This window comes from Aphis gossypii, chromosome 2, assembly GCF_020184175.1.
Source record: "Aphis gossypii isolate Hap1 chromosome 2, ASM2018417v2, whole genome shotgun sequence".
In the NCBI taxonomy this organism is placed as follows: Eukaryota; Metazoa; Arthropoda; class Insecta; order Hemiptera; family Aphididae; genus Aphis; species Aphis gossypii.
In genome coordinates this window covers 25,406,374-25,432,313 of record NC_065531.1, presented here as the reverse complement: position 1 = coordinate 25,432,313, position 25,940 = coordinate 25,406,374, and the positions used below count along the sequence as shown (strand labels likewise).

At 30.9% G+C, this 25,940-nt stretch overlaps 4 protein-coding genes across 5 annotated transcripts; 1 reads left to right on the top strand and 3 right to left on the bottom strand.

Moving 5' to 3' along the window:
- Positions 1-2,268: 2,268 nt before the first annotated feature.
- LOC114128670 (uncharacterized) lies at positions 2,269-3,308 on the top strand. The gene is made up of 2 exons (XM_027993241.2): positions 2,269-2,665; positions 2,734-3,308. Exons 1-2 carry the CDS (start codon positions 2,480-2,482, stop codon positions 3,025-3,027), a joined length of 480 nt encoding a protein of 159 aa, XP_027849042.2. The 5' UTR covers positions 2,269-2,479; the 3' UTR covers positions 3,028-3,308.
- A 653-nt stretch (positions 3,309-3,961) lies between these two features.
- Positions 3,962-6,485, bottom strand: LOC114128685 (EF-hand domain-containing protein D2-like). 2 transcript variants are annotated; one of them, XM_050201594.1, is made up of 5 exons: positions 6,236-6,485; positions 5,956-6,114; positions 4,448-4,595; positions 4,195-4,311; positions 3,962-4,119 (listed from the first exon to the last, which is right to left on the bottom strand). In XM_050201594.1, the coding sequence occupies exons 2-5, from the start codon at positions 6,099-6,101 to the stop codon at positions 4,102-4,104; spliced, it is 429 nt and encodes a 142-aa protein (XP_050057551.1). In that variant the 5' UTR covers positions 6,102-6,114; positions 6,236-6,485; the 3' UTR covers positions 3,962-4,101. The 2 variants fall into 2 exon arrangements, with proteins under 2 accessions (XP_050057551.1, XP_050057550.1); XM_050201593.1 differs by having other exon boundaries at positions 6,214-6,484.
- Positions 6,486-9,885: 3,400 nt separating this feature from the next.
- Positions 9,886-14,292, bottom strand: LOC114128666 (ADP,ATP carrier protein 1-like). The gene is made up of 3 exons (XM_050201888.1): positions 13,974-14,292; positions 11,080-11,341; positions 9,886-11,000 (listed from the first exon to the last, which is right to left on the bottom strand). The coding sequence occupies exons 1-3, from the start codon at positions 14,143-14,145 to the stop codon at positions 10,523-10,525; spliced, it is 912 nt and encodes a 303-aa protein (XP_050057845.1). The 5' UTR covers positions 14,146-14,292; the 3' UTR covers positions 9,886-10,522.
- A 2,443-nt stretch (positions 14,293-16,735) lies between these two features.
- LOC114128697 (staphylococcal nuclease domain-containing protein 1-like) lies at positions 16,736-24,189 on the bottom strand. The gene is made up of 15 exons (XM_027993275.2): positions 23,451-24,189; positions 21,801-21,910; positions 21,166-21,341; positions 20,933-21,084; positions 20,397-20,564; positions 20,172-20,315; positions 19,920-20,084; positions 19,702-19,847; positions 19,421-19,630; positions 19,109-19,295; positions 18,905-19,046; positions 18,513-18,820; positions 18,181-18,427; positions 17,666-18,084; positions 16,736-17,601 (listed from the first exon to the last, which is right to left on the bottom strand). Exons 1-15 carry the CDS (start codon positions 23,523-23,525, stop codon positions 17,491-17,493), a joined length of 2,760 nt encoding a protein of 919 aa, XP_027849076.1. The 5' UTR covers positions 23,526-24,189; the 3' UTR covers positions 16,736-17,490.
- Positions 24,190-25,940: the final 1,751 nt, after the last annotated feature.

The window sequence follows — 25,940 nt, the reverse complement described above, 5'->3', positions numbered from 1 at the left end:
ACTCGTTGACTGCTAAATCGACTAAATCACATAAGCTATTATAAAACTTCTATTATTATAAATTTTAATTCTTGAGAACTCGAGCAGAGCAAAACTTGGTTTTACGTAAAAGGATATCAATATTAATAATTTGTAATAACAAAATTATTTAATAGCGCCAAGGTTATGAGCCTCAGTGCCTCGCCTATTAACACGCGCCATTAAATCAATATGTACCTATTTACAATCATTTTCAAAGTTAATTAGTATCAAATAATAGGTACCTATATAGTTATAGATATATTATAAAAGTGCATTTACATTAATATATATAGTAATTTGATGTATAAAAAACTAGATTAATCTGATTTTTGGTTAATAAATTCACCTTACAAAAAAAATATGTTCTATTTTATGGTATATACATACGGAAAATAAAATAATAATGAAAAAAACCCTGACAAACAGACGACAGTTTCAGAATAAGTCTTCTAGTCAATAGAACCTACCTATTTCATGACCTTACAGATTATTACACAACACTTATACAAAATAAATACTATACTACATAATGCATTTATGTATAACAACATTGGAAGTAGGAACTAATATAATATTATAGGTAGTTAGTTACTACTTACTACTTACTTTTATATTTTGAAATTATTACTACAAAATACATATCTTACGTCATGAAACATATGTGTTATACCACCTACAAGTGTTAAATTGAAAAATAATGAGTTTGTATATTAGGTATAGTGTTTTTTATTTTTAATATTAATAAAAATAGTATCACTGCCAATTTATTTCTTGTGTTGATGGCCAGTGATTACATAAAGTAGTTATTGGCTGATAATAGACTTACGATTTATAACAGATATAATTATTTACAATACCAATTAATCAATGTTTAATAGGTGCATATACGAAATAATAATTATTTTAAAAAGAAGTTTGAAATATGTTAAAACTTTAAATGATTAAATAATTAATTAATCTTTATTTTTTATTTAACTTTGAAATTAAGGATCTAAAATCTAAGAATAATTTTTTGGACGTTATCAAATAATAGATAACAGTAATTATTTACAAACACGTTCAATAATTGAGGGGGGGGGTTATAATATACAGATGTAAAGATATTAATTATAATTTATATATTGATAATAATAAAAGTAGTAAAAGTTGTTGCACAAATAATACAATTTTGATACAAGTGTTACTTGTTCAATTTAGTTATATATAAGCTAAGTCCTTTCAAGCACCTTCCAATTACCGCCTCTGGGCCGTTACACCTAGTTTTATTTTCGAAAATAATGTCTACCTATGTATTCAGTTAGACGAAGGAGTTTATGTTCGATTGAATGTTTTGGTTTAAAACTAAATTGGAAGTACGGAATAACTTTGAATGGATTTAGGTTGTTCATCAAACTAGATCTAGAAAAATATTATTTTTCAAATAATTTTAATACTGATGAACGATCCGTATACGAATATGAGTCGGTAACTGTTGGGGTTTTTTTTTTGTCATTATTATTAAAGTCTTTTTTCAATTCGTTAAAAAGTAGCCGATGACTTTTAAGTTTGGAGTTCAATAAAATGGAGATATGTGTGATTGAATTTTTAAAAATATTTTTTATTATTACATTTGTAATGAAATCGTGTCCAAGTGATTTTTTGTTTAATCATTTTTTATTTCATTAGTTTTATTAGGAGTATAGTGCACGAAAGTGTGTTCTGCCTGTATCGATATTAATTACATATTTACATAATTCGGTGACATGGTATTTTCTAGAATTTTAGTAAATAGTTTTTTTTTTGTCATCGTATTTAGGCATGAAATAATTAATGTTATGTCCACTCTTAGTGGAGGTAGTGGTTTGGCGAATCATAAATTTAAATTCTGAGTTATGTTATGGATAGGTTAGGGCTTTAGTACGTCGTATATAGTATGTATTTACTCTATATTTCTCGAGATAAGAAAATAAATAAAAATTAATAATCTCACAATATCGAATGACTGCCGACTGGTTAGACAAAATATTACGTCCGTTATTGTTTATAAAAAGTTTCACTCTTAATTCGTAATTATCCTTTATGAGCATAGAATAGGCAGCTAAATTGACATTATGATTTATAACAATAATATTGTAAAATTTTAGCTTTGAAAACCATAATATTGTTTTAGTTGTTAAATATTGATTTTGAATCTTGGCTACACTGCTTGCTACGATATATTGTATTATTGTTATCATCTGTTAACAAAACAAAACAAATACACTAAAAATGCGTTATACGTATTGAAATTTGAAATTTAAAATGTTTTAATTTTGAATTTTGAATCAAACAGCAGACAATAGTTATAATGTTGTAAATTTGTATTTTGTTACTTGCTATAATAATATTCAATACTTAATATTAACAAATTCAAAACTCAGAGTGTATCTAGTTACGAAACGTTTGAACTTAATTGTTTGTCTCTATATAAGTTTTGAGAATGTTTAATCCCAAGAAAAATAATAACCCATCGAAATTACAAGATGATAATAATGACAATGCAGCTCGTCTTAAAAATTGTAAGTTTGTGCCTAAACCTACTTTGTATTCATCAATCGTTCAAACAGAATCAAAGTTGAAGAACATTACACTTTCTCGTTTGGAACCCAAACCAAATACGGTCAAAGTATGTACAATGTGTGTTCATGTATGTACACAACTCTATTTGTAACTATATTTTTTTTTAATATTTAGAGAGGAGTCAGAGAAGTGAATTTTCCATTGACCGAACATGTGTACGACTATAATAATATGGTGAATGTCGGATTAAATAGCAATTTAAACACTATAAGAAAACCCAAGCCTAGAGAACCACATTCAACAAAAAATCCAGAACCCAAGTTAAGTGATTATTACAGACCAAACTTCAATAATGTCCAACGGATACAAATGAACAGCATAAAAACTAATCCAGAATTAACAGTACAGTATGATGGGTTGGCAGTGTCGAGATTACTAAATGAAATTGATGATTTAATCTTTAGATAAAGAATCAGTTGTAAAAAAAAAAAATGATACTACCTATTTGTTATTAATCTTAACTTTGTGATATTTTTAAACGTGATGAGACTACTATTTAATTATATATTTTAATAATAATGAGATTATGGTTTAATTACTATTTAAAATCATTCTTTGAAAATGAAGGAGACCATTTTAGATTTTATTAATTGTAATAATATTTTATTTTTGTTGTTGTTTACTGCATCCAAAATCGTAAATACCAATGTAATTCTATAATTTATTAAACACTTGATGTTTTATTTTTACATTTTTTTTCTTCTAATAAAAGTACTATTATTTGATTATTTTTAATCAATTAAGTTACTTATTTAGTAGTAACACATATTATACAAAATATATTTTTAGTTGATATAATGTAATACGTATTATTATATTAATATATTATTATTACACAACCTAAAGATAATATATCAATGCATAACTAACTATGTTATCATTGTTGGGTCATTATAATTTTTAAATCATGTTTATTAATGTGTTTAACCAATTTTTTAGGAAGATGATTTTGTAAAATTCAAAATATTACATATTATATATAAAACACACCTTGACATAAAACAATAATGGAAGAGAAACGATAAAGTGAAAGGTAATTTAAACAGATTTTATTTTACATCGTCTATTTATGTTAGTGTATACAACTAATGTTTTTGGATGTACATAATAATTTGTAGAAATCTTATATAAATTTTTTTTTGTGAAGTGTCATTCATTCTAAAAAGTGTTTTATAGTATATTACACTAAACTATTATTATTCATAAGTTTAACCAAAAATCGATTATACATTTTAAATTTTTAAATCATTGTAATAAAGATGATTTTTATGAATAAATTAGTAATGAACTCATAGGTACAATAATATTAACTTTTTATGTTGTTTGATATATAAGAACAACATTATTTGATAAATTACAGTCAATATTATTTCAACAATTCTGTGTAAATAATAATCAAATTTGTGGTTTTTAAATATATTCACTAGACACTGGTAGATTGAACATTTTTTTCGATACATTTTGCTGAAACAGCAGCACTGCTTATTTTGAATATTTAGCCTGAAAAATAGAAAAAAAATATTTAATAGTCTTACGCATTTGATTTAAATTCGTTAATAGTATACTATAGTGTACCTTTGCCTCGAAGAAGTCTCTTACACCTTTTATACCAACTTTGTTAAAGTCTACTTTTTCTTGTTTGGCTAATGCACGTTGACAGTACTCCAAAGTTTTACGGTTTGTCATAACAAACTTAACAATTTTAAGTAAATGAATTTTTTTATTTGCTTACATAAATAATTTTTATTTATATTAATTAGGTACTTAAATTAAAAAAAAATCATCACATTTATAAGTTATAAATTATAATGTATGAATTTAAACACACTTCTCTAAAAGTCAATTTTCCGTCTTTGTCTTTATCCACATCATCAATCAGTTGACTTAATGAGTTTTCAGTCCATGGAACTCGACGTTTGATCATCATTCGTTTTAATTCATTCCGACACAAGTATCCATCTTTGTTTGCATCATACCTATACATAAATATTGCTTATTTTTTTTATATAATTTTATACAAAATAAATTTAAGAGTTAGGACAAAATTTTTTATACGTTATTTTTATTGTAGTTAAAAAACAAAAATTGTTGTCACAATTTTTTTTTATAAGCATTTAAAGTTCAATTTTCTACGAAATATGTCAAAATCGCGAAAATTTGAAAGTCTTTTGCAATTGAAAATTTTTAATATTTATTCATAAGGTTAAAAAATTCAACACAAAGTTTTTCATTAGTTTTCCTTCAAATAGCTAGGTATAGAGAAAACCGAGCATCATTACAGGAAAAATTTTATGAGCGTTTAAATTTTAAATTTTAACAAAATCGCATACCTAACAATAACTATTTCAAATATTTATTATTACTCAAAAATTATAAGTCAATAGTCCATAAATATTTGAAAAATTTCACCAGTTATTTAGATTGGCATTTTCTTTACATAATTTAATTTTCAAAATATTTTGCTTACCTACTTTAAATCTATTTATATATGCATTTGATATATTACTGTTTTTTTTTTTTTTATAAATGTTGATAAAATTGTTTTGGCCAAGTCAGAATACTTGAAAATTTATTATAAAGTTCCTCTATAAGTTAGTCTTATAGTGATTCAAAAATTATAATAATACATAGGCGCATTTTTTTTATTAAGTTCAAATATTGACAAAAATTCGTCAAATCATGAATGTTTGCAATTTATTTATCTTGTAGTTAAAAATAGCCACTGCCCACTGCCAAAGTGTATAACGTTTTCAGGGTTAATTTAACTTAAATTAATTATTATCATTAACTTATATCCAACTTAAATGATTCCAGATAGGCGAAAAAAAACATCATAGCATTTAAAAAAATTCCAGGACACGCTTGTAGACGGTTCTACGACAATATCTGCCTGAAAAATAGTCGTATTAATTAATTAGGCTCGGTTTTGGGTCACTATATTACTCACTATAATTGAATAGTCTTTTGTAAAAATATGGAAAAAAGTATTAATAAAATACGCTTTGAATTAAATGAAAATATTCCATTGTTTTGAAATCGTATTCAGAAAATTTTCAATTTTACGTTAGACAAGAGTGCTAACCATAAATCTACTATTTGTATAGTTTTAATCTATCAATTGGTCTATAGCTATATAGTACCTATCGAGTAGGTACACTGTACAGATCGTATGAAATAGTAATTATTAGATAGTTACAACAGTAAAATTTACTGTCGAGCGCATAAATATTATATTACATGACATAACCCCGATGACAATATAATTTATCAACCTATGTGCGCGTGCGTTTAAATCACATAATATGCAGCGTTACAATATAAGTAACCTATACGTACTGGTTGAAAATATCTTCGATTTTTTGTATCTGCGCCGGACTGAACTCGGAAAATTCCAAGTACACCTGTCGCTTGGTCGTGTTGGATGCGTATTCAGCAATCAGCACGCCCTCGCCGTTCGAATCAGACGAATCTTCCTGCAGCATGGTCGGTACCTACCTATAAATTACAGAACCGAAGAATGAATCCGAAAACGCGTTAATATATATAACAGAATTATCGGAAATACGAGTGTTTAACGACGAAAAACAAACTTACGGAAGTTAAAGTTGAATCTGACCTGTTATCGTCTGCTGCCAGAACACTCCTCAATCGTCCGCGAGTTATTCTCTATCGTGCAATACCAGCAGCAACGGTATAATTTATTAAATTATCTATTATTTTATAAGAATATTGTATTGCGTTCTACGGAATTTAATTATATCATACGACTTGTACATTAAACATTAGACTTATTCGAGAAAAGACGCTTTACTGTGGCGTAGTACGCCTATCGCTTCGTTTCCCCGTAGCGAGGGATGTTTGAAAAATGAGTCAGCTCACTATATACCACTCTTGTTACTGTGTATCGCGTCACTAAAATAATAAAATTATCATTACAACGTAACGACGAGTTTAATAATAATAAATATACAGGTACATAAAGCACTGGTTATACTGCTCTAACTATATACACTTCTATGCACCTACACATATATTATTATACATTGTAAATTGTAATCGGCGTGCGTATATACATATTTTGTAAGCGCATGTTTGCAGTTATTGTGTTTTTACATTGTTCCAATGTAGTTTAACGGTTGATAAATCCAACTGAACATGAATGAATATACGTATATACCATGTTCATAATATGTATAGTACGAAAGAAAACGATTGTTCGATGGCGGTCATCAAGTACGCGTAGGTAATATATGAATAACATTTCCTATGATTAATCGACAACACGTTTATCGAAATATTGAATTCTCATCGTATTGATACTTGGTATATACGCGTACATACCCAATATTGATTAATTTTTTTCTATCATATATTTTTATAAAACACTGCAGTTATTTTTTTTTATCTTTTTACACTTAAGGTCCGTTTTCATGCAATTAAATCGCGTTCCGAATATTAGCTATATGTAGGTACCTATTTGATACAATTCACAAAGTTGTCAGTTTCTAAGTCTATAAATAGACACTCTGAATAAAGTGGGAAGGAAATTTGTAATGATTATAATTTTTATTTGTGCAAAAATTAACACATTATTTATTATAAATGTATTTTTTTCGTGTAGAAACTTAAGTATGTCTAGGAGTAATTTTTATCTGCTATATTTCGTATGGGAATACCTATTTACATTCACCTCTATATTAATATTTTTTTTTTGAAATATTACGAGATGTCTTAATTATAGAAAATAATAATAAAAAAAAGAATGAATAATCTTAGACATATTAATATTATATTCATTTAATTTTATAATATTATCACAAAAATCAAAAATAAAGTAACTAATTTAAAAAAATATAATATTAAATACCTAATAAACAACAAGACAATTATGGAGATTGAAATTAATTTTTAATAGTTACCTATGATTAAATATAACTTTGTTATACGATTAATTTATAGTTATAAAACAATATTTTGGCATGTAAGTTGCCAACATAAGCATTGTTCGAAAAACAAAATCGTGCTTCGTTTCAAAAAAAATGAAAAATTACCATGATATAATTTGCATTAATGCCAGAAATAGCCAACCGCGAAGTTTTCAGTACCTAATAATTACTTGATAGTTTTTCTTTAACTGAATCATTTCACCTTTCACAAACAAATGATTTTTATTATTATAACAATATTAAATGAAATAAATCAGAGCTACCTATGTATTTCCTTTCCGTCTGTAGCAAAGTCCTAATGTGTAATCTAATGATTTCCTGTAAAAATATAAAAACAATTTATTATTAGGTCATCGTATTGTAGTTTCCGGGTCATAAGTCCAATTATAAATGAGGTAGATTTAATACATTAATCTACTTATGCAAACCGTCGACCTTTTATGGTTGTAAGTTTTCCTTGAGGGATTTGATACCGACCGATTTAAAGGAGCTCAAGGTAGGCAATTTTCAATGTGCGTTCGATTGATTTAAATGTGATCATGAACTCATAGTAAAAATTATCATTACTAAATTAAATTTCATTTATTCTGACATTATAGTGTGTAATGATCCTACATAATATATTAATAACGCATTACACGACTATTAATTATTTTGTTAAAAAACAGGATTAGAGTTGCCCCAGAACAATATAATATATTATATTCGGTTAAACCAAAGAACAAGCTTTAAGCAAATAAACTTAATAGAGTGCTACTAATAAATAACATATACTTATTTCAGAATTAATACTATATAAATATGAATATGTAAAATATATCGACGATATCGCCCTAGAAACACTGACGTAACTCTACACGATGGAAAGACAAGGCAATGCGTCGAGACCCTTGACCTTCATAAATACAATTTGTATTTACAGCAATTTTAATTTTGTTTTAAAATTCGTGCCATACTGTTATAAAGATTAAAAAAAGTGCAAAATATATATAATTTTTATTATTTTATATAAGATCATGGGCATTGGGCTGGGTTGAATTTGTAGATTATTAATTTAAAAAAATGTAGACAGTGCAAAATGAATCAGTTACATTAAACTTACTAACCTTATCAGTAGAGAGTATGACTGTAGTGTACTGTAAGATATAATATTATTATGTAGGTATAAATGTATAATGTAAAATCTCGTTTTGTTTTTTTTTTTTTTTTTTAATTGAAAAATGTTGGTGATAAAAATAGATGGAGGCCTAGACTTTTTTGATACCTACTGTTCCGGGAACTTCAATTTACCACTACGCCTTTGTGGCTGGTGCAAGAGGAACATTTGTACTTAAGGTTTATTTCGACCACGATTAAAGGACCTGTAAACAATATGATGGTACTGAAGTCAAGAGTACCAATCGAGAAACACCAAATCAAATTTATAACAGGGAAATTTCCCTATCTGCGACTACTAGAGAATACGTACTTATATAGAAAATAGTATAGTCACGACTCATGAAATAGATGACGAAAGGTTCTAAATCTAATCCCTACAATTGTCGATTAATGTACTTTGTAGTACAAACAAATATTAGCTTACATTTTTAAGGTGCCCACACACTGCAGCGGTAGCGTTAAAAGTTAAAACGAGTCCGGACACAATTTTACCACCACCATTGCAGTGTTGTGGGGACCTTTAAAGGGGAAAGACCATTGTTTTTTTTCTTAAACATATATTTTGTCTCAATTATTGAAAATCAATTGTAAATAAAAAATATGACTAGTTTTTATATATAGGTATATTATCAATCCCGGGAGGAAGCAATGCGAAAGTGTTCCCCCCCCCCCGGTTGTCGGTTCTAACAGGAAAAAAAAAGGTGTATTATCAATTTAGGAAAAATTTTAAATAAAAATTACATTAAGACAGTGCTTACCGGTTATTACACCAAAAAGCAGAATAATCTTTGTCAAAAAGTTGTAATACTCAACTTTTTTAATTTACCAAAACCACCAAGTATAATGTAGAAAAACATTGCTATTTTAAAAATTACCATAATTAACATTCTTTTTTGTAGTGTTTTCAATTTTCACACATAAATAATAATAAAAAATTCACAATTCATTGTTAAGAGTAATTAAGCTCCAATGAAATGCTCCGATCAGAAGTTAAAATAATGACTTACCAAAAATGGTAGAAATAGTTTTTTTTGTTTTCTTATATTAACTATATCATTTTCAATACTATCATATAATGATATAAAACATGAAATATATTTAAAAGGAAGCACAATTAAATTATAGATTTTCCATTTTGTTAGGTACCATTAGAATAACACTATAAATTTATTTTACTTTTATTTTGTCCTATTCTTTCCACAAACAGATACTTAACAGGTAATACTATAGTCTGCAAGTACATGACAAGTTATGTAATACTGTTTAAACATTGAATGTGATTCTTAGATATAAGTCTCTCAACATGTACTATATATATATTATAAAATATAACAATATAACAATATTACAGAGTACAAACATTTTAAATTATACTAGCAAAAAAAATAATCATTAATACAAGTAACTATAATAATAGCTTCAATAAAATTCATGATTTTTAAGTATTTTATTTCAGTATTCTATGGATGATTATACAAATAAAAATAAAACACAACATAACTTTTTTTGAAACTATGGTTTATTATTAATTATGAAATAAATAATACAATATCAAAAATAAACCATTGTACGGACCTAAATAGTTTGTTTACATAAGTAGGTTTTCTAAAAAATTTGGATCATAACTGATAAAATTAAAACAAATACGGTACAGAATAATACATGAAAAATTGGAATGAGAAAGCCCAGTTATGAATAATAAATGTTGCACTTGTTAGGAATGTTTATGCTACAACAGTGTCCATTGAATTACATTTAAACTGCACAATATTGTTCAATTTCATTCAAAAAAATGAAATTTACATAAGGTTTTTGAGTTCGTCGTAGAAGACCAACACCAAGGCACCACCAGTACCTCTAAGTACGTTGGAGAATGCACCCTTGAAGAAGGCAGAAACTCCTTCGTTCTTATAAAGTTTAGACCAGCAGTCCACTGTGCTCTTGTACATACGTTGGTCAGCAGCACGTCCAGACTGCATCATCATACGACGTCTGACTGTGTCGAATGGATAGGACATAATACCAGCGAATGTGGTTACGAATTGGGCAATACCCCATGAAACTAAGAATGGAGTATTCTTGGGATCTGGCAACATTCCCTTAGCTGTGTCGAAGAATCCAAAGTATGCAGCACGGTAGATGATGATACCCTGGACGGAGACAAAGAAACCACGGTACAAACCAATAGGGCCATCAGATTTGACGGTTTTAGCTATACAATCACCAAGACCTTTGAATTGCCTTTCAGCTGGTCCTTTACCAACGTCAGCTCCTAATCTATAATATTAAAAATTATAGATATTAACATATAAGAATTATTATGAAATAGCAAATTAGTTTAAAAATCTCTACACACCTTGTACGAGCGTAATCAAGTGGATATACAAAGCACAAAGATGTTGCTCCAGCAGCACCACCGGAAGCCAAGTTACCAGCAAAGTATCGCCAGAATTGAGTCTTTTTATCCACACCATCCATAAACAATTGTTTGTAGACATCCTTGAATGCAAAGTTTAATGCTTGTGTTGGGAAGTATCTGATGACATTAGCGAAATTACCTCTCCAGAAACTGGCAAAACCTTGTTCTTTTGGGATTCTTACTAAACAGTCCATAATTCCTAAACAACAGACAAAAACAATATTAATGTAGTGAACTGAAACACATAAGCATTTACATAACTATAAGTAGAATTAATCGTAATGTTAATTTATTTACCTAAATTAAAAATTAATATTTAAAAAACATTTCCATCACTTTCCTCTTAAAGACTACTTCACCCCTTTACTCAAATTTAGGTCAAAATATTGAACAATTATCCAGGTTTAATAAAAAATTAAATTAAAAAAGTATATATAAATATGTGAACAGGTATTTTTGAGGATATTTTTTATAATTTGTAAAAAAATAATGTTAATTTTGTTTCTTAACAGGTAATTTTCAATTAAACATTATTTATATTTTTTTGTTTGGTTATGAACCTTGGATTTTTTATGTGTTAATATTATTTCATTTATTTGATCATCAGGCTTCATGATTTTACAACTTTTTATAAATAGTACAATTCGTATTCTATAGAGTACTTTAACATATTAATTTATTTATATAAAAAACAGTTACTAGTAATAAATATGTTGCAAGATAACCTTAATATATAATAAAAATAATAACCAACTAAGTCAGCATTTATTGTCACAGTAAGTGAATTGATTCCCAAAACTTACTTTATATATTAGTTGATTCAGGGAAATTATTAGGTATATATGAATTGATTCCCGGCTTATCAAGAGGTATGTACGAATTGATACCCTATTGTTATAAGTGCAGTTGGAAACATGCATAAAACACAAGAGCAATGGGACTAGAAAATCTAAGAAAAACAATTTTTTTGAGAGAAGTGATGTCACGGAATACTGATAATCTAATAACCAGATACCTACCAATTTTTAAACAAAGTGTTATACATTTTTACAAATTACAAATTTTTTTAAATAACTTTATACCTACAATTTAATAAATTATAAATATAATATAATAAATCAAAATTGAACCTCTTAGTGGTGTTTCCTGAGTTATGCTAATAAGCTGAATATTTGAATAAATATTGAAAAAAATATATAATGACCCAGGAATCAACTCATAAGTAGCTCCTTATGTCATATTATTAAGTTATCAATTCAAATTTGATTACAAAACGAGTTAAGAAATAATTAGGTATATCAAGTTATTTAAATAATTTATGGTAGAAATTAATAGATTTTTTTCTATCAAAGCAAATTTATAAAGATGAGATAAATCTTTAAATAGATTTTATGTAAGATCGCTCAATTTATAAGTTAAAACATAGAATACTTTATTTTAATATAAAAGGTTAACTAAAGGTGAAGTCATAAATTATAATAAATATATTATCATTAACTAATAGAGAATTTTTGGACAAGAAGGCGAGCTTTGTTATCAAAATATTAATAAATATATTTCACTATTGATTTCTATTAACATTAACACAATAATTTGAGTTTAAGTGTTTATGATATATCAGTTGTTAAAACATCTTAATTTAGTTTAGTAGCTTGTAAATTCTCAATATTAATCAATTTCTTCATTATAGTATGATTAAAATTGTATAGGAACCTATCATGAATTATTAATATATCATTATTATATTAGAAGTCATTATTTTATAATTTGTAAGAAATCCATCGCAATCCGATCATATCATAATAAATCACGTCAATAAAAACACGTGTAAAAAATCAATCGATCAAAAGCTAGGTACCTATATCAATTAGTTTGGCCGTGAAATATGGGGACGGTAATAATTAATTAAAGGCATTAAATATTGCAATAGAATTTGTTAACGGAGTACGTTATAAAATAACATACTCTGTACCCATAAGTTTAATCATAATCGGGTTAAATGATTCAAAGAACAAATTCCAATCAAAAGGCGTAATAATATTGTAAACTCTATATATATCGACTAAGCAAACAGAAATAATATGCACAACGACGAAACTGTGGGGCGTGCCTGTTGGGTGACGTTTGCATTGTCCGCGAGGATTTGAGAACAGCTAAAATTCCACGCGAAGTGTATGTTAATAAATGTATAATTTTAGATCCCACCGCAATAATAACGCTTTAAAATTTTAATGCAAAAACTCATTATTACTGATCGACGATCCAAACGGGAATTTAAATTATACGGGAATCGCGATCGAATTGAACTTAACCTTAAAAAATAATGCCCAGTAAGACGTAAACGCAAGAAAACCGGAATGAAGAGGTAAAACGCGTAAATACAAAACAGAACGGACCGGGAAAAATGGCGTTCGTTCTATCTCGACGAAACCCACTAGTCGGACACGCCAGTAAGGACGGAATCAAAATAATTGTACGCCTCCGACCGGGAATCATAAATTTACATCAATTAATGATAAATCTAGTGTGACCGATGAAATCGGATTTAGGACGGAATCTGAATGACGGTCAGAAAAATCGACGACCACAGATTAATAAGTGTACGAGTAGTACCTATTATACGACGTTGACGGAAGCCCCGCCCGCCGCACGCTAACCTAATTCTCCGGAATCGATTGCGCCGCCGCTACGTCCCCGGGCCAATATCACGGCATGAAAATACCCGACAAGTATGAATAATTCCGCGATAAGCGCTTCGATTCATTATAATTAATGGTCGTTTGAAAACGGAACACGCAATCGTTTTTGAAAATATCGTATGATATCCTTACCTTTGTACTGTTTGTCTGCGGCGATCTGCGTGGAAGCGGCCTGCACTTGCAGGATAAGCTTGACGCGCTCGATCGGGGCAACGGCGGTCTTCGACACGGCAGCGGAGATACCACCGGCCATGAAATCCTTCAAGAAACCGTACGGGTCTTTCGGCGCTTTGGTTTCGGCCATTGTGAGGTGGTTATAAAGGTCGTAAAAGTACTTTGTGAAAAATGAGCGAAAAAAAGGACAGCTAGCTGTGTGCTGGCTGAACGGTGAGGAGCAGGTCTGCGCGTGTCGAACGGTGCGATGCGAAAGAAAGACAAGTAGGCCGCCGCGACTACGGGTGGGCGCTGTGCTCGCCGTTCATCGAACGTCATGACGTCACGGCCAATGAACAGCTGTTTTCGCTGCCGCCGCCGCCGACCTATAATGACATTTTCTATAGTAATAATTATAATAATTAATATTATCGTTTGCCATTTTCCTTGTTATTCCTCAGATTTTTTTTAAAACCGTCCGGATAAATATTTTATTCGATTTCCGCACCGTGGACGTGAAAATTTATTTATTTTGCATTTTGACTTTTTGAGGTTATGCTGTGGGAGCGGGCCACGTTGTTTTGCCGGGTGTATTCGAATAAATAAATCGCAACGTCGCGCTGCCCCGTGCCCGTCACGTAAACGACATGTGTAATGCTCTCTGAAAATCACGTGCCACATTCGTTGTTCGGGTCCGTTGCCGTCGGACTGGATCTTCTAAGTTCTTGTGACGATCGAATGATTGATACCTCATAATCTATATTAACAATTTCCCATAAACTAAACTCATATACGATTGTGCTTTTCCGCCGTTTTCGTGTCATTAAGATCGTACCAAACCGTCCGATACGAAACCCTTCCAAGGTACAAGCCCTTCAATCCGTATCTTTATGCTCGTAATCCATGTCAAATGATTTTATCTGCGTTCTTCGCATATAACAAATAAAAATCTTTACAATAAAGACCTAAAATTATACACAATTGTCAAACTGGTTAAATTTTATTCAAATCTAAACTTCTACAGCAACAGTACTTTGATCAAACAATTAAACAATATCCTTAATTTCTTTTTCTTTTTATTAAGTCCCAATAAAAAAAAAAATAGAACACTCGAAATACAACGGCTCGGGGACCCCTCCTTTTAATGCGATGAGCAAAAAATAAAAACTCAAATCTAATGGTACCTATAATAGGTACATAATATAATATGCTGCAGGTTGCCTTCCCATTTAAATCCATTTTCTGTATTATACTTGTCGCCCACTCATCTGCTATAGTAATTTGATTATACTTTAGTCTAGATCGTATAAACAAAAAATTTTAGGAAAAAAAAATTGACACCATTTTTTGCATTCTATTATATAACCGTTCATTTGTACTCACATATTATTATGGATTTCATTCCTATCTATTTGCATATTACTTATCTACCTGTTATTAGATTATTTAGATTAAAAAAATTTTGTCATGTAATAAAATAATAAACAGCCCATTCATTATACGTTTATGAGCATTATTGAAATACAACCAGATACTTCTTGTGGCGTTTCCGGTTCCCGAAATTATATCTTTAAAAAAAGTTCCTTTTGATTCTAATACAATTAGAATGGTTTCGCTTTATCAAGGGTTATCGAATTCCGTTTAGGTTAGGTCGCGGATTAATTACACAAAACGTGCAGTATTCTGATTGACTCCGTATAGTAACCTATAATTATATAGAATTAATAATCCGATTTTAAACAATACGTAGAAAGAAAAAATTCTACGAGCTTAAATAATTGAAAATTTTAGTCTTATCGATTATCTGAAAGTGGTCAGTGGTATAATGTGATGTGGGTATCAGTATTGTTAATATATTTAGGGTCTTTTGAATTCCAAGTGTTTGAGTTTCTCATAAACGACTTAAACTATACACAATAGTCTTAAATTATACTTAACGAGACTCGTGCCAAACAAGCTTGGGTAATTATATCGTATTAGTTAACCATTAAAAATTATCACTATTATATTATGATTGCTGAAGGTTTTTATGTCTTAAACAGTTGTAGAACACAATATGACATTTAACAAATCTACACTGATGCGCATTGCGCAGTCGTATACCAATACTATTATAAAGTTGCGTAATTTACGTAAACATTTCCTAGTCTGTAGTACTTCAACGATTTATACTCGATGTACGAACATTTTCATACAAATAAGTTAGAATATATTATATTTACAGGTAATCGTTTAGAAATATTTATCATTTACCAAATAACGTATATGATGATAACAACACACTGTTGGGGCGTTACACGTTGTTAATTACGGCCGTTTTAAAACGCGCAGTTAAACCGGGCAATGTAATCAGTAGCTGTGAACACTACTAAACCCATCATTGTAAATTATTAGAACGCCTAAAATTACGAAATTATAGTCGGCGATTAGATAAGACAATAATTTTCATGGATATAGAGTATACTCGTAAAAAATAAGAGTAGACAGGTCATACAAATAGGTCGATTACAGCGCGCAGTAAGGTCGTACTAGTACACTAAAAAAAAAAAATCCATTTAGTAGATAATTGAATATTCAATAATTAAATATGTGTCATAATTACACACATCCTAACCTACCGCGAATACATCACACAACGATTTATTGAAGTATAATAAGAGGCAGACCACACATTTTATTTTAAAGGAATGTGATACTGTGATACACACGTACACAAATGGGATGATCAATGAAAACACAAATAATGTAAATCGATAATATAATCCATCTGAACAGTCTTTACACTACACATCAGACATAATAGTGTTTTACAAAATATTTGAGGTTTAGATTAAGTATCAGCAAAGCTTTAAGTAATAATAAAACATTTTTACAATATTTTTTAAAATACAAGATAACTCTCCAGAGTTTATAACGTCCATATAATCACGCCAATTTAAAATTTTATATGTACAACGTATTTAGTTATTCCCAAAATCCTATAATTAAACAAATAGATTTAGTTACAACAAAACTATACTTAATGATTTTTTTTTTAATTCTCGACAATCATTTCCCACATGTCTGAAACAATTTTTTATTTCAAATTGTATACTTATTATGATACTAATCCCAAAATTGCGTCATAAAAATGGTTACAATTTGTGAAACTGAAAATATTTAAACTATTACAATTGATACAATTTTTTTTTTTTTTTTATATATATATAGATAGAAACAATTGTTCAGTACAATTTTACAAGTAATAAATGGTACGTATTTTTAAAATCTTTAATTTGTTAACAACCAAAAAAAAAACGAGATGAATAAAATAAAGTATTATTCATAATAAAATATAATCAATTTATTAATAATTATATCTATCAAACTTTTAGATTAATGAATGTAAAATTAGGTATTAATATGGCTGACTAATAAATTTGTAAAACACCTTTTTGTACAGTTGTAAAAGGCCTGACCAGTGGATATGAGTCTTCTGAAGATAAAGAAAGACCATTTATTTTGCATAACCAAATTCTTTAGCGTCATCTTCTGTGATGTCACCATACTCCCACATATGTAACCGATCCTTCTTAGCCTTTTCTTGAGCCTCGATGTACTCTGTCAACTAGATAGTAAAACACATGGAATGATTTAATATACAATTTATCAATAAATACTAGTAATATTACCAATTTTTGCAAATATCTTTCACGACGTCTTTCAACCAACAAGAATCCTTCTTCAACCAATTTTTTGACAAGATCCTCTTTTTTGTCGGCGTCTTTCACAGTAATGTGTGTAAGATTATCGTAAGTGTACTCTTCATTTATGTTGATTGTTTTGTTAATGAACTCATCACGTACAACAGCAATGGAATCTTCTTGATATTCAGGCAATTTTGGTAGCTTAACAAGTGCAAATCCATATTCTTTGGCGTACGGTCGATCATTTTTAAAGGTCGGTGGCAAATTAGCACACTCATCAGCAGTTACTATGTCTCTGTTACCATAATCAATATACAAAACATGTATACTTGGGCCAGCAACCTTTTCAACTTTAGCACGGTACCACTGTTGATCTTCTTTAAACTTAGCTGCACAGATTTCTCCTAAAATTTGAATAAATAAATATTAATACAATTATTATTTAACAACTACACAGAAAAATAAATTTTAAAAATATTTAAATAAAAATAATAAATTACCTCGTTTGGGACTGTATGAACCAGCAGTAGGAGGATTAGAATCAAAATGTTTTCTCAAGTTATCGGTAAGACTTTCTAACTTGGGTCCTTCAGATACAGGTTGTACATAGACGTGCAACTCAGGACTGATTTCTGATACAAGCACTTCAACATAATTGGTTTTTCTTTCCTTTACTACTTCTTCATGAACAGGTTTGCTGGTGTTATTGTTTGCCTCTTCTGGTTCCTCAACATAATTCTTCCATAACTAAATATAGAATCATATGGAATAAAATTAATCAGTATTTGAGAAAATAATATTTTAACCATTGAGTATTGTAAATTATGTTTACATTAATTTTCTTGTCCTTGGCTTCTTTCTCAGCTTGTTGCAAAAGTTTAAAGTATTCTGAACGTTCAGCTGATCTATGTACTTTGGCCAGTCCTTCCTTGACAAGTGCCAAAGAAAGATTGGTATTACCAATAAACAGCCAACCAATCATGCTTCCACCCTTATTACAGGATTCTACAGTAATTTCTACTTCACGGTGCATTATTTTTTCTTTTGTAAATGCTAATGCTTCTTGATGGTATGCTTCAGCTGCTGAGGGTGCATCACCTTGACCTTGGTTTGGTCGTTCACCACTCGGACATGTAATACCTAAAAATTTATAAGTTTTAATTAAATAGTAGAAATGGAGCTACTTGAAATTAAAATTTAATTAAAAGTTAACTATTTACTAACCAGCCAAAAGGAAGGTAATAAGCGAGTATTCTCTTCGAACGTAAAGACGCATTCTAGAACCACTGGCAACATACTCAACCAAAGCTTCAAACCTTGGAAAACGTTGCAAACTAGGCAAAAGAGCCTTGGCACGAGCAGATTCCTAAACACAAAAATAATTTTAAAAATATTAATTTAATACTTAACAAAAATAAATTTACTTACCGCAGCACTAGAACAATCAGTGATACGCTGTTTAGGGGGAGATGATTTTGAGTAAAGCCCTTTGTGAGATTGTTTGGCAATTTCTTCTGCCTTCTTCAAGTCATCAAAGCATTGAGACATTTGATCGTCTCGTGGGTTATTCATAACAGTTGCCAAACCTTCTTTCACTAATTCTTCAGCTAAATTTCTAAGCGATAAAAAAAAAAAATATATATAAATATAATATAACATAAAAAAAAAATATTTGCTAAGTAATATTTCATAACAAAAATAATAATGTATGTATCGATAGAAAAAATAATAAAACCTTACATTCCATTAATTGTAACAGTAGCACAGATTTTCTCTTCAAATTTATCTGATTTGGGTTGTATGTAATCTACAGATGCATTTACTTTCTTTCCAATACAACGTGTCCTTAAGAACTCACGTGCTTCATAAGCCCATGGTATTTCGTAAAAATGTTTAGCCAAAGTTCGTGGTGCTCGTGGAGCAGGTGGTTGGTCATCACCCAAAGGTTCGCTGGAAACAATGAATAAAAAAAATGACTAAGTTGTGGTAAAATAAGTATGATTATAAAATGTGATAAATACCCTCTTGGTGCTTCAATTCCTAGTCTGGCAGGTTTGATATTAGATAAGAATATTTTCTTGGGCTTTTCATTGTTGTTAGTTTTAAGTAATAAAGCTTCTTCTCTAACAATTTCAATAACAGTTCCAACTATTTCTTTTTCAGCAATCTAAGTCAAAAAAATCAACTTAACTATAATTCTTGAAAACTTAAGTTAATTATTTCAATTAATAATTAATACCTCTGGTCCAGTATGTGTGTATGATTGCCATTTCCTTAATTTCTTCTCTTTGGCTTGTCTCTCGGCTGCTCTTAGTTTATCAGCACTTCCTTCTAAGTATTTCATACTACGGTTTTGACAAGTAGCAAATCCTTGTTTAACCAATTCAACAGCAATTTCACCAGCCTTAGAAAAATGAAAAAATATTGTTTTATTACATAGTTGAAACGTTAATATTACACATTGAACTACAAAAAAGATTTAAAAATTTACCGGATGATGGATCGTTCCAAAGAAAGATGGAGTTTTGTTATTAGAAAGCACTCCTTCCAAAGTAACTTCAACATCTTTTTGTAGTAAACGAATTTCAACAAAGAACTTAGCTTCATCTCCGAATTCTACACTTTCTGGAGGACACTATATAAAATGTATTAGTACATAAATTATAAACAAACAAATAATTAAATACATTAAATGCCATAAAATTTAAAACCTTACCTTGATTCCGGAAAGGTACAGAGTGATCATATTTCCTTCAGGCAACAACAATAGTTTGATGGTGGATCCGTCAATAACAGATTCAACAACAGCCTTAATACGTTTTTTAGAATTTTTCTTTAAAAATGCTTCAACATCATCAATAGAATTATTTTTCTTTGCATTATTCTAGATTAGAGAAAAAAATTGATTCAATAATATGAAAACTTATGCTTTATATCAGGGGTCGGCAACCTTTTTGGTGTCAGGGGCCAAAAAAAAAAAAAAATTTCACAGGCCATACACTTAACTATATTTGCAGTTAATCAACTAACATAAATACATAATGTGGTATTCCATATTTTTATACTAATTATAAATTGTAATCGTGGGCCGCATAAAATCGCTTCACGGGCTGCGGGTTGCCGATCCCTGCTTTAAATAAATAGTACCTATTACAACTATTAAATTATTATAATATTTAATCATATTATGTAATATTTTTAAAACCATTTTTAATTATCAATTGTATAGTAGTTAAAAATAAACTACAATACCTTAGCATTAGGATCCCATTTTCCAGCTTTGGCAGCTTTAGCCTTGTTCTGAAGATCAAGTAGAGCTTGTACATCTGCAGTTGGATTATTAGACTTCATACCTTTAACGGATACTAGTCCATTTTCAATAAGCTCGTTAACAATGTTATTCTCTAAAAGCATAAAATATTTGTTTATTATTAAATAAATGTATATATTAGTATAATTCAACATTAAAAAGTTAATTTTCTCACCCAATGTTGGGTAAAAGATGTCACCATAATATCTAGTAGTTTTTCCACCTCCAGATACTTGACCTGCGGTTTTGAAAAATACTTTCTTTCCAACTAGTTTTTTACGAAGAAACTCACGAGCTTCCCACGCAAACGGTTCATCATCAGTACCTTTGGATGTTGGATCATTATTTGCTCTAAACATAATAAAACAAAATATAATATTTATCTAAAGTTTAAACTTGTCATTGATGTAATATTATTTAATGTGCGATTAAGGCTTTAAAATTAATAATAAAATAAAAAAAACAGAAGTACAGGCATGATGAGGTTTCAAAAATGTATAACTATATTTCTTCATTTTTTTTTAAATTACCTTTTAAGAGTTTATCAATGATAACATCTTGAAATTACTGAACAATAATTGATTTACAAAAAACTAGTTTAAAAAACTCACATAAACTTGGTTAGTAAAAATAAGGAATAATGTTTTAGGCTCAATTTGAAATACATAATATAATTTAATTTATAGTACCTATGACACCAACTTAAGTTAGATAGGAACTATTACTTTAAAACCCCATGAATTTAGACCAAATGACAAATAAAAAACAAAATAATCTTTATATATACAATACTATAAATCAAATACTCACGCGCGACGTCCCAATTTGGGAGCAATGATGTTGTTCAATGTAATTTGTTTTTCTTTTGGATAACCATTATACACTTCCTCTCGGATAGTGATGGAGTCACCAGAATTTACCTGTAAAAAAGTATAAAGTTAAATTATGCTAACAATGATTAGCAGTGAAAATTAAAGATACTTTAAGAATTAACCTACCTAATTCATAAAAGTAAAAATAGAAATGCATTTAAGCAATGAAGAGTTAAAACAGTTGGGTACTATTTTTAACAGTTTTAATATTTTAATTTATAACAAAATGTATTTACCTTATCATTTATATGCATATTAAATTGTTATATTACTGAAGTAGTAAATATAAAATCTTACATCTATTAAAGATAGGTTAGGTTAAGGTACCTAGATAAGTATCTACCTACATAGATTAGGTTAAAAATCATGTTTTATACTTAGGCAGGTAAATAAGCTCTATAAATTTAAAAATAGAACAAAGATACTCATGAAAACATTAAAATCATGGAAAGTTCTTTCAAAACACTTTAATTAATATAATTTTAGAAGAAATACATAAATAACTGATTTTATAAATGAAAATAAATAATAATTAGAAATAGGCAGGTAAGTAGTAGGTAGTTAATACATTTTAGTTTTAAGTACCTAAGTACCTATGTACTCCAATGAATAACAATCTTATTTTTTAAAAGCCCAATAATTAAAGGTATCCATCTTTGAAATACAATAGTTGAGAAAGTAGGGCATTGTTTATACATATTGATTAGACCTTTCACAATATTGAAAACAAACCTAGTTCACACCAATAAATAGGTAGAACACAATTTATACTTAGGTGTACTGCAACTATTTAAGTTTCAACGGACTAAAATAATGATTATTGATTTACAGTGTATTTCACTCCAGGAGTAGGTAGCTAATAAAAAAATTAAAAACTTAATAAAATAAAAATTCATCATAGAAATCGTGTAGTGTACAAAATATCTACAAAGGTTAGCTACCAAGCAACGTAAACCCTTACCTATCATTCGTTGGAATACAATTTGAAAATCGTGTAGTTCTCTAGTACCTACTTTACTTTGATAAATCAAGCCCGGTACACGAGCATTCCCCATACTCGGGCATAACGAAAAAAGAATAAAATCGAGCGAATGTACAACCATCATCACTTCGTTTACGAATTCATCGCTCAAGACGCATACGAAGTGACGCGTTTGTCGAGTGTTAGATAACCAAATCGGTTCGCAACACGGGTAAGACAGAAGACGTCAAGTCAAGATCGTGCCTAACCTATCACTGAAAGGTGGAGGAGAGCTACACACACTCAATACACCGCCGGCAGCCCTGGTCCGTACCTCAAACCAGGGCCAAAAACTGTGTAAGGGTAAGTGCAAATGCGACGATCACGGGTAAGACGGAATACGTCAAGTCGAGATCGTTGCCTGACCTACCAATGAAAGGTGGAGGAGAGCTACATACTCAATACACCGCCGGCAGCCCTGGTCAGTACCTCAAACCAGGGCCAACAACTGTGTAAGGGGGTTAAGTGCAAAAGCGGCGATCACGGACCACAACATCAGTAGTCGTTATTGCAAAAAAAAAAACGTGGAGCGCGTGGCCGCCGCATTTTTGATGACGGACGACGTACCTGTTTGACGACTCCCTCGAAGACCCTGACGGGTTCCTTTGCGGGGGACGCGGCACCGGGTGGCTGATTCGTCATCGTAGCGTGGCTGACGTTGATGATACACGAACGTTAATTTTGTTAAATCAAGATGGTTCGCAAAACGGCAGCGGCCAGGATTGCGGTGCGTCACGGCTGTGTGCGTTGTCACGTGATTCGACGTGAACGACGACGGCGGCGGCGGCGGCGACGATATACGGTGTTACCGTAAAGCGAGCGATCGGATGTCGTGTGATGAGCGGGGTCTTAGTGGCGCCGACAGCTCGCGAGCACGTTGTAAGCTACAGCGATAGACATGGTTGTGATTACGATATGGTCAGAGAGGATAGCAGACGAAGAAGAGTAGCGTGTTGTGTACGACGTACGGGCGACGGACACGACAATCGATTTACAATATTATAAATAATAGACGATATTAATAGACCCGTGCACGGCGATCTGATGCGATAATGCGATACCGCTGCGTTCGACGTGTGCGGAAAACAATACGTCCGGACTGCTGGCGGGGTGAGAGTAAAAGAACGAAAACGGTAAAAAGAAAAGAAAACACGCGAAACGGGCCAGATCAGCAGCGACGGAGCGCACACGTTTGGTGATGGAAGGCGGGAGCGGGCGGGCGACGATACGCAGGCTGGCACACACACTCACTCGCGCACGCGACCGCGGTCGGCGCGCGGCGTACAACGGCCAGTGATGACGGTGTCCGCCGTCGACGGTTTTTTGTACGTTTTCCCCGTAAACTTTGGGAGCGCGGCGACACCGTGACGACCGCTCCTGAGCCACGGCTTCGACCGCGGTTACCGTACGTCGGACTCGCGTGGTCGATGCGAGCGCACACACCTCCCTCCCAGCCACTTACGCGACCACTTATGTGGCCGGGTGGCCACCCCAACCTTTGTGGTTGTCGCGCGTCGCGGTTATACCCTTATCACGGTAGTTGCAGCTGTCGTATGCACCCCGTGACCTTTAAGGACGCCGCGGGGAATTCCTGTACGTCGGCGTCGATTTTATAGGTTAGGCGCGGTAGTCTCGTGGACAAAACGTGGAACTTAAAAATGGTAAAATGCATGTTACGTTAGGTTTGCCGCCTTACGAGTCACGGTTACGACGACGGTCGTTGTCCGCGCAGTTGCGGCAACGTGCGCGCCGCGGAATATCACCGGCGATTTCAAACGCGTTTTGCCGCGCTTTTCGCGTGGCTCTTATTGTTCGATTCCGAACGGCCGCCGCTACTACCCTGTTCACATTTATTTCGCGCCCTCGAATACAATGAATTCCGTTCGATAACAGGGTCGCATCCGTCAACGTTTCAAGGGCGTTTTTTTCCACTTACAACATTCCGTTAGGACTCGGCGGTTCCCAACCGGGGTGCAACGGCACTATAGGCCCTAGGGTGCCGCGCACTTTATTTAGGATTCCGCGAAATTATTTAAAATATATTTTGTATTATAATTATTTGTGCAATAATATTTAAAAATAAAAATGTATAGTTAATTTTAAATGTAACAATTTGTTTTATAAAACACAATACATGTATAATATACCATACACCTACGTCTTATACTACTTTTGTTTGTACTTATGCACTGCTAAATAAAACCGAAGTATTCAATAAGGGTGCTTTTGGATTCTTAGAAAATGACGTAAGTCAAAAAAGGTTGGGAACCTCTGCGTTAGGTATTGAATATTATGTATAATAATATTATAATATATTAATATGTAATAAAATATTAATTGTATTGTTTCGGCAATCAGTACAACAATAAAAACAGTATAATTACAATTTCACGTGCCTTTTTTTTTCTTTAAAGAATTTGCTATATAGCCAAAACGTTTTACTTGTTTATAGTTAATTTAGATTCCCTATTCGAAATCAGTCATTTTTTTTCCACTAAAAAAACCTAGATTTTAAAATTATTAATTCACTTTTTTGATTTCATATATAGAAAATAATAACTGGAAATAAGACGTATGGATGGACGATGGTATCGCTTATCGAAACTTACACGAACATCCACGCGCAATTTATCTTACTACATTTTTAGGGTCTTTTCTTCCGGTAAACAGGCTCTATTCATACTGTTGTACTTGTAATGTTTCTTCGGTTTGCATATGTCGCGGACACTGGACGATGGAAAGAAATTAGTGCCTAATAGGGTATTTTAATAACCGTATTTGTAATAGTATTCATGATTTAAGCTTAAAGGTATTTACTTATTTTTGTATGAAATCAAAAATTAATCTACATTACCAAACTGCTTTATTTTGTTACCAATAGGTTATATTGTTATAATAATTTATTATGAAAAAAACATATCGATTATTTCTACATCTAATATAGTAGGTACACAAACTGCCTGTGATTTACTTTTTCTACGTGACCGTACAAACTACAAAGTACCTATCAACAAATTTAGTTTCAAGGTTACACGAATAAGCTGATTATTCTTAGAC

What these genes read in the sequence shown, in the direction of transcription:
- LOC114128670 (XM_027993241.2), top strand. Translation starts at nt 2,480, where the DNA reads ATGTTTAATCCCAAGAAAAATAATAACCCATCGAAATTACAAGATGAT. An exon ending in CCAAACCAAATACGGTCAAA is followed by an intron (nt 2,666 to 2,733) that starts GTATGTACAATG and finishes TTTAATATTTAG; the next exon opens with AGAGGAGTCAGAGAAGTGAA.
- LOC114128685 (XM_050201594.1), bottom strand. Translation starts at nt 6,101, where the DNA reads ATGCTGCAGGAAGATTCGTCTGATTCGAACGGCGAGGGCGTGCTGATT. An exon ending in ATCGAAGATATTTTCAACCA is followed by an intron (nt 4,596 to 5,955) that starts GTACGTATAGGT and finishes ATTTATGTATAG; the next exon opens with GTATGATGCAAACAAAGATG. An exon ending in GAAAATTGACTTTTAGAGAA is followed by an intron (nt 4,312 to 4,447) that starts GTGTGTTTAAAT and finishes AAAATTGTTAAG; the next exon opens with TTTGTTATGACAAACCGTAA.
- LOC114128666 (XM_050201888.1), bottom strand. Translation starts at nt 14,145, where the DNA reads ATGGCCGAAACCAAAGCGCCGAAAGACCCGTACGGTTTCTTGAAGGAT. An exon ending in CGCAGACAAACAGTACAAAG is followed by an intron (nt 11,342 to 13,973) that starts GTAAGGATATCA and finishes TCTGTTGTTTAG; the next exon opens with GAATTATGGACTGTTTAGTA. An exon ending in CTTGATTACGCTCGTACAAG is followed by an intron (nt 11,001 to 11,079) that starts GTGTGTAGAGAT and finishes TTAATATTATAG; the next exon opens with ATTAGGAGCTGACGTTGGTA.
- LOC114128697 (XM_027993275.2), bottom strand. Translation starts at nt 23,525, where the DNA reads ATGACGAATCAGCCACCCGGTGCCGCGTCCCCCGCAAAGGAACCCGTC. An exon ending in GGAATTGAAGCACCAAGAGG is followed by an intron (nt 19,631 to 19,701) that starts GTATTTATCACA and finishes CATTGTTTCCAG; the next exon opens with CGAACCTTTGGGTGATGACC. An exon ending in CCAAGGACAAGAAAATTAAT is followed by an intron (nt 18,428 to 18,512) that starts GTAAACATAATT and finishes TTCTATATTTAG; the next exon opens with TTATGGAAGAATTATGTTGA.